Genomic DNA, 8,580 nt, shown 5'->3' with positions numbered 1-8,580 from the left:
TTCCCTACAATGAAGAAAGTTTGATGTTATTTAGTGTTTCTAAACTTTCATGTTTATAATCCCTTAGAGGGTAGATTTCCAATTACCAACAGTTTGAGCCCTGAGCAGACTGGCTTTTGCATTTTGCTGAACAAACAACAGAAACCAAATAAAGTCAATGAAAAGATTAATGGTTTGTTTGAATTAGTGAGTTTCATCACTTTGTAATTTCTTAATGTCCTGCATTTCAAAAGCAATAAATGTAATGTCATAGTATTTCTACCTGTTTTCTGGCTTGATATTTACATAGATTTACATAGAAGAATAAGAGAGATGATATTTCTGGAGCCAATTTAAACTCTGACATGCCAGTTGACAAGCCAATTTAAACTCTGGATTTGGAAATTTATGAACATCCGCTGCTTTGTGTCCAGTCTGAGGAAGCCTATTTGTTATCACATTGACTTCCTTTGATGTCTTTTAGTATTATCTTCACTCAGACCCAAGGATTGTGTTTTTGGGGGCTCCTATCATCCTGAGCTAGAGAAGTATACAAGACAGGGCAAATCTGTTCCCCCAGGTGGAGACTGCAGTCGTCTTCTTCTCTTTGTAATTCTTAGACTCAAAGTATTAAATTTAGCCCATGGCTATGTATAACCTTTAGCTGCATAAATATGGAATGTTCCATTTCAGAAATTTTTTTTGCAATTCCTCTTTTTCCCCTCAGGGTACACTCTCCTACAAAACCAGCCAGTTACTCAGTAAAGTGGACAATAGAAGAAAAAGAGCTGTTTGAACAAGGGCTGGTAAATAGAGCAATTTTTAATTTATAGTAAAATAATTCTAGAAGCAAATATTGATAGAATTATAAGGTAAAATTAATTTATAGAGACTGGAAATTTCTTATTACAGTGATCATATCTATAGTTTTTCTGTAGTTAGAGTGATGTTTGTAGTATAATATAAGAGAATTCCTTTTAACTCATACCTAAGTAAATAAAATATTAAAATAGATTTGGATCAATATTGATTTTCACCCCTTTTTTGTATTAATAAAATCCAAGAAATTGTACTATATCTGCATACATGACACCAACTACCTGGATTAAAGGGCAAAATTATTTGGTTACCTGATCTTTTCTCTAGGGGAAAAACATGTATATTTGGAACCGTCTGGGTGATCAGCTGAGTTTTTTTTTTAATTCAGATATTTGGCATTGTGCACACAGTCTAAATATTTTAGTGGATGTAATTAAAGACCAGAAACATTATTTTTGCATGAATATTTCACTGAGATCTATTTAAATGTCCACAAGTTGCATGATGAAAAAAAATATGTGCATAAATTTCTGATTATGAGAAAACTCCGTAATATAATGAAGCTTAACAAAACATGCAGGAATTTTTTTTAACTGTCAGTAGTAGATATTTCTTTTTCTTACATGTTACCCAGTATTGTACTAATAAAATTTGAAATTATATATTTATATATTACATATATAGAATATTTATGTAATATTATGTAGGATTCATGAATGCAAATTGAAACATCATTGTTAATATTTCTGCAGATGACAGGAAATAAAATGTGTTTGTATTTTTATAGTTTGTATTTTTATAGTTAACATCACCATGACATCTATGTTCTGTGATGTTTTATATAAATACATAAACTGTTTTGAGGGTTTTATCTCCTGAGATTTTTCTCCTGTACTGTTGGTGTTTTTTTTTTTTTTTTTAAATTTTTTTTGCGGTACGCGGGCCTCTCACTGTTGTGGTCTCTCCCGTTGCGGAGCACAAGCTCTGGACGCGCAGGCTCAGCGGCCATGGCTCACGGGCCCAGCCGCTCTGCGGCATGTGGGATCTTCCCGGACCGGGGCACGAACCCGTGTCCCCTGCATCGGCAGGCGGACTCTCAACCACTGCGCCACCAGGGAAGCCCTGTTGGTGTTTTTTATATTGGTATTTTAGTCTGTTGCATGATTATCATTTATATAATCTAATTAACTAGTCATTTATTTAAGATTGCTGACAACTTTGGTGTTTTGTTCATTACCAAAGATCAGAACACACACACACCCATACACACACACGGGTTGTGAATTTTTAGGTTATTGTTGACTTTGGTGGTAGTTATAAAGGCTGTATCTGCATGGTTCAAAATTCAAATGGTACGTAAAGTAGTAGGGTGTTAAGTCTCCCTCTGACTCCTGTCTCAACCTTTAGTTCTCTTTGCCTCAGGTAACCATTGTCATCTGTTCTTGTATATCCTTCCAGAGATACTTTGTCCCTGTAAAAGCAAGTGTCTATTTATTTAGGTACATATGTAGATATCTATATCTTTATCTACCTATCTATCTATATACATAGATATTTTAAACCTAGAATATTTTCCCACAAAAATACATGGAACCATTGGTTGTATTCCCAGCTTTTTAACCTATTAGTATCATTTATAGACTGAATTCTGTCAGGCTTGAGAGAAGGAAATTATGTGGTACTGAATGATGAAAGATTTTTCCTTCTCTGTCTTGTCCCTTTGCTCTGTTTTTAAATTGGCAAATGTTTTCTTTGCTCCTCTTGTTAGTGTCCCCTCTCCAATTTTCATAGTGTGCAAGCCCCTGCAATCCTAACTAGTCAAACTTTATCCAAATCCTTCGTTTCCCAAAGTGATCCCAAAGTGATCCATGCTACCAAGTTACCTATTTGCCTTCATCACAGAATACAGATAACTAAATCTTCAGTAAGTTGATCTCAGTTAGGTATTAGTTAAGAACAATCTTAAATAATTAATTTATACTTAGTAATCATCATTTTCTCAGAAGTACTTTCAGTTTTAAGAAATTGTCCATATGTCAGATTTTCTAATGAATACCAGACATAAGTTATAAATTAAGGTTTATCATTTAGGTCAGAACTTTGAAGATGACTTATTGCCATAAGTCATGACTGTCTGACCTGTAAATCTGGCCCTGGAATCAGCTTCTCTGAATTGTTGTGGGTTTTTTTTCTTTAAATAGTTTTAAGAATTCTAAAAAAGCATTGTTGAGCTACTTTGGGAAGTAGAGAATATCTTGTGTTGGAGATAATGTAAAGGAGATTTATGTATCAAATGATAGGCTTGATACCTAAAAATCCTGTCTCGCTTTAAAATTATAATGCGTTCCTGTCTGTACTGCAGAACACACCAGAGCTCCCTCAAGTTCTGTTTTTCCCTGCACAGCTTCAGTATAAGTAGGTATACAGCCTTTGACAGTGGAGGGGTGTAGGGAGATGTTGGTTGCAGGTCGCTTCATTTGTGATTCACTCTTGTAAGTCAGTTTACTGTGATATCTGTATAGTGTAAAAGTATCTGCTATGGAACATGTAATAGTTACTGTAACAGATGGAATCTGGGTAAAAAAACAAAACAAAAAACTTTGTAATTAGTGTCAGAACATATTCAGTTGATTCTACAATTGGAAAATATAACCTGCCTCTCTTTTAGGCACTTTTTTAAAAATTATCTTAAATTTAGAACATCATAATGGACACTACTAATACGTAAAGTTAGGAATACATAGAAGTGATGGGTCTTCATTTAGGTAGCTATAAAAAGAAAACAAATTTCTAAATCATTTTGGTCTGTTTTCAGAAGTCAAGATTTGAAAATAAGAATGTGGGCTTTGATTTTAGGAGTCTTAACTATGTATTGTATGTGAGGCTTCATTGTGTGCTTTAGAAAATAAATAAAGATAGGGGTTTTTTTTTTAATATGGCAGTAGTATGGAATATTAAGTAAGCTAATCAAAAGCTATTTCTTTTCCATTTTGATAACATAGGCTAAATTTGGCCGAAGGTGGACCAAAATTGCAAAGCTAGTTGGAAGTCGCAGTGTTTTACAAGTGAAGAGTTATGCCAGACAGTACTTTAAAAATAAGGTAAGCAGAATATAAATACCCTAGTGATAATATTTTAAATAAATAAAATTAATAAGCAGAAATACTTCTTTAATTCAGGCATTAAAGTCTTAATGTTCAAAGTTTTTATAGTGAAAGTACTTATACCCATAAAGTACCTTATAAATGTTTGTCTTCAAAAATCTCAAAGCATATATTCAGTGTATTGAGTATTGCTATTAATTAGGCATTATTATTTTACTCCACTTAATTTCATGCAGTTAAATAGGACAAAATATTAATTGCTCAAAAACATCCTATAAAGCAAATAATATTCCAAAGAGAAAACCTTAGAAGTCATTGTTTCCTAGAAATTTAAATTTCTTTTCAAATATTTGCATTAAACTTTTAAGAATGATTAGAGCTTGGGGCCAAAAATGCTAACATGATTCTAAAATCTTTTTAATAGCAATGAAACTTGTACAATTATTATGAAGAATTGTCTGAAAACTTTAATAAATTGCAGTGTTCAGAAATGTACAGTTATGGTCTAGTTCCTTAGTCTTTCAAGTAATTTGTGCTATATTCAACCATGTAATTTTGATACTTAGAATTTTTCTAATATGTTCTGCTTGAGTTCTCGAAACATATAGAATTTGAAAGTATCTTAAGTGAAATTTGGTGTTTTAATGTAAATAGGGTTGGCCCTTAAGTGAAATTTGGTGTTTTCTTTTAATGTAAATACATAGGGTTGACTCTATGTTTTTTTTTTTTTTTTTTTGCCGTACTCGGGCTTCTCACTGCTGTGGCCTCTCCCATTGCAGAGCACAGGCTCCAGATGCGCAGGCTCAGCGGCCGTGGCTCACGGGCCCAGCCGCTCTGCGGCATGTGGGATCCTCCCAGACCGGGGCATGAACCCATGTCCCCTGCATCGGCAGGCGGACTCTCAACCACTGTGCCACCAGGGAAGCCCTACATTTTCTTTTAATGTAAATAGGGTTTGAACTGAGCAGGTCCACTTCTATGTGGATTTTTTTCAATAGTAAATACTATAGCACTGCACAATCTGCTGGTGCGGAATTGCAGATATGAAAGAACTGGAGATGGTGAGGAGCCGCATATACGGAGGGCCAACTGTAAGTTATATGCAGATTTTCAACTGTGTGGACGGTTGGCACCCCTAACCCCCTTGTTGTTCAAGGGTCAGCTGTAATGGGGTTTACCCTGTATACAAGATTTATCTAAATAACTTAGTGTCATTTGGGCATAGGAAGTAAGTAATGGAATGGATTCATTGTAAATCAATCATCTACTACCTCTTTTAATCAGCAAAAGCATTTTCAAGACAGCCTGCTAAGGTCAAGGTATTATGGAACAGAATAAGCCTAATTTAGTTATTCTTTTTTTTTTTAAATAAATTTATTTATTTATTTTTGGCTGTGTTGGGTCTTCGTTTCTGTGCGAGGGCTTTCTTCAGTTGCGGCGAGCAGGGGCCACTCTTCATCGCGGTGCGCAGGCCTCTCACTGTCGCGGCCTCTCGTTGCGGAGCACAGGCTCCAGACGCGCATGCTCAGTAGTTGTGGCTCACGGGGCTAGTTGCTCCGCGGCATGTGGGATCCTCCCAGACCAGGGCTTGAACGCGTGTCCCCTGCATTGGCAGGCAGATTCTCAACCACTGTGCCACCAGGGAAGCCCCTAATTTAGTTATTCTTACTCCCATGCTCCTCAGACTAGAATGTGCGGGGCATCTTGTAGTGTCAGTTTTACTCAAAGGCTTGAGGTGAAAGGGTACATTTTAATATTAAAAGAAACAATATATAATGAAATATAATGCAAAATTTTATCTGAATTCTTAAGCTAAAAACTGGAGACTTCAAATAAATAGCAAGGTTGTTAAAGGCTATTTCAGGCTAAATGTCCAAATCTCCTTTTCCCTCCTGCTACCTTTTCCTTCTCCTCTACATAGTAAGCCAGTTAACCTCAAATATGACATCCTGGGAGTCTATTGTGATAAAGGATCTAGAAATAATCTCTCTTTGGAAGCTGTCATCCCTTGGGTATATCAGTCGTACAAGATTTTTCAAAAACTCTATATGTAACAAAGGTTTCATTTCAAATCATATATACTCATTGACATTTATTTTCTTTTCCTTATTGCATTACAAGATATTTATGTTTATAATAGCAGATATGATAGATAATTTCATGCCTTAAATTATAAGTTCTATAATATTGGAGCTACATTAAATGAACCTGCAAAAACCAGTTTGTTTCTATTGTCTTTGTATTTAAATAAAAGATGATTTTAATTTACTAAGTGAAGATATGTGAGATAGACTCCTTTAACTAAAGGATTTTTTAGCATTATAAAAAATGATCAGCTGAGGTATCAGACATTCTGAGAAATAAGCCTTTACAAATATCTTAGAGAATACCTTGTATGACAGTTGTTTGGTTCATTCTGTATGGCTGATCTGAGCCATATTCCTGTTTTAAACTTAATATTGAAAATTAAGTATTGAATGGTAGGTCATGATTATTTGATTAATAAAAATCACCAGACCGTGAATGAGTCAAATATATTTATGGAAATTTGAAATGATGATCTTTTGCATTTAAAATGCAGTTGTAAACCCTTCAAAGAAAAGAACAGTAAAGGTATAATATACCATTGACATGTACTCAGTTTAATAATTTTGTATCTATCCTATTTTTTGTGCCAGTGATTACATTTTAAAATGCTAATATTATGGAGGTTTTATCTTGATTTTTAATAAGGTAAAATCAGATGGTCCAGAGAAGGAAACAGCAAATCAGAAAAACAGCAGTGGTTTTCACATGAAAAATGAAGATGAAGGCACAAAGGCATGGACACCATCAGGTTTAAGGGGTCGTGCTGATCCCAACTGGAATGCTGTAAAAATTGAAAAGTTATCTGATGATGAAGAAGTAGACATCACAGATGAGGCAGATGAGTTGACTTCTCAAGCTCCCCAAAAGAATCTTAGCAGTGATCTCTTACTAGATATCTCTAAAAATAAAAGTCATGAAACCAGTAAAGGAGAATTCATTGCTTCTGACAGCCAGGAAGATCCCATTTCTAAATCTTCCAAGGAGTATCTTCAGAATATAAAGCAAGGTGAGATGGAAACACTTTCAAGCTCAGGAAATACATTTTGGACTGAAAATCACAACACCAGTGACCAAAAATCAGTTGAATTATATGATCAGAAATGTAATAAACTGATGAAAAACTGTAATAAGCATGATGGAAATGGAATAATAGATGATGCCAGGCAGTTACCTTCTCCAGAGCCTTGTGAAGTTCAGAAAGACTTGAGTGATAATGAATTGCTTTTTCATTCTTCCTGCCAAATGGAGGAGGAGAGCCATGAGGAAGAAGAGCTTAAGCCACCAGAACAAGAAACTGAAATTGATAGAAATATCATTCAAGAGGAAGAAAAACAAGCAATTCCTGAGTTTTTTGAGGGACGCCAAGCTAAAACACCAGAACGCTATTTGAAAATTCGGAATTATATTTTGGACCAGTGGTAAGGAAAAATTGTATTTTTGGTGCTGGTTTAAAACTTATGATACTCTAGAGTATTTACTTAGGCCTATGCAGAATTTAGTATTTTATATTCCTAGTGTTCCAGAGAGCTTTAACATATTATATATTTCAATAGGCAAAACTTACAATTTCTCATAATGAAGTCTTTTGAAAGTTTTGGTAAATATTGTCATCTATAGCTATCTTAACCCATCTGTCTGTTCTTTAAGTGTCTGTGGTCCTAGAAGAAAAGGGATAGATGATTGCCTTAAGAAGCGGTTTCTTAGGACAATGTTAGGAAGCTATAGAAAACACTAACTGCATGGGAAAAGGGGGAGAATGTCTTAGTTTATGATGTACTTTGAGGTACAAAGAGAGGAAACTGGTGACAGGATAGTATCATTAAATGTGGCTAGATTTCAGAAACCATTCTAAATAGCTGCCTTAAATGCTTTCAACTTTGAACTTGTGACATAATGTGTTAATAATTCCTTCATCAGGGTACAGGAATTTTTTGATAAGTTTACCCTCTAAATTTTCAGTGCCTTTTATTTGAATTATTTACTCAGGGATGGGGAACAAACCAAAAACTTCCCACCTTACTAGCTTAAGTGCTCTGAAAGTGATTTGCATTTTTCATAATAGTTTAATTAAGACATCATCAAACATGCATAATTTTTATTGCTTTAGGAGCTACAGAATTGTGTAGCGCCATCTTTACAGAGGGCTTCTGCTGTAACCTAGGAAAATTACCAAAGGAAAACAACCAGGCTTACTAAATTAGTAACTTTCATTTTACCCACACAATGTTAAGTATGTTGAAATCTAAAGATAGCCCTATTCTAAAAGAAAGAATTTTTTCTTGTTCTTGACTCTCGCTTATCTTGCAAATGGTTGAGGTTAGGAAAATTCTAGGTAAGGATGGTATCAAAGTAAAGAATACCTATGAGGAACCACTCCTGATATTTGCATAGTGTTTTCTATACAGAAAGCTTTTCTCTGTCATCTGATTCCTCACAACAATCTTGGAAAATGGGCAGGTGGTATTTTCTCTATTTGAGAGAATGATCTTGAGGTCAGGAGAGGTTTAGGGAGCTGCCTTGAATTATACAGACCAGCTGCTGACAAAAGAAGGACTTCAGTGCAAGTCTCAACTCTCTAAATCACTCTTTC

At 34.9% G+C, this 8,580-nt stretch overlaps 1 protein-coding gene across 1 annotated transcript in view; it reads left to right on the top strand.

Moving 5' to 3' along the window:
- The window catches only part of MYSM1 (Myb like, SWIRM and MPN domains 1), a 38,171-nt gene that overhangs the window by 8,305 nt on the left and 21,286 nt on the right, over positions 1-8,580 (top strand). Inside the window, exons 6-8 of the mRNA XM_007462573.1 lie at positions 707-785; positions 3,801-3,899; positions 6,636-7,408. Coding sequence (XP_007462635.1) covers positions 707-785; positions 3,801-3,899; positions 6,636-7,408 — 951 coding nt within the window. The remainder of the gene's footprint in view (positions 1-706; positions 786-3,800; positions 3,900-6,635; positions 7,409-8,580) is intronic.

This window comes from Lipotes vexillifer, unplaced genomic scaffold (genome assembly GCF_000442215.2).
Source record: "Lipotes vexillifer unplaced genomic scaffold, Lipotes_vexillifer_v1.1 scaffold54, whole genome shotgun sequence".
Classification (NCBI taxonomy): domain Eukaryota; kingdom Metazoa; phylum Chordata; class Mammalia; order Artiodactyla; family Lipotidae; genus Lipotes; species Lipotes vexillifer.
Note: the sequence above shows the minus strand (reverse complement) of the source record. Positions and strands in the feature narration are given on the sequence as shown.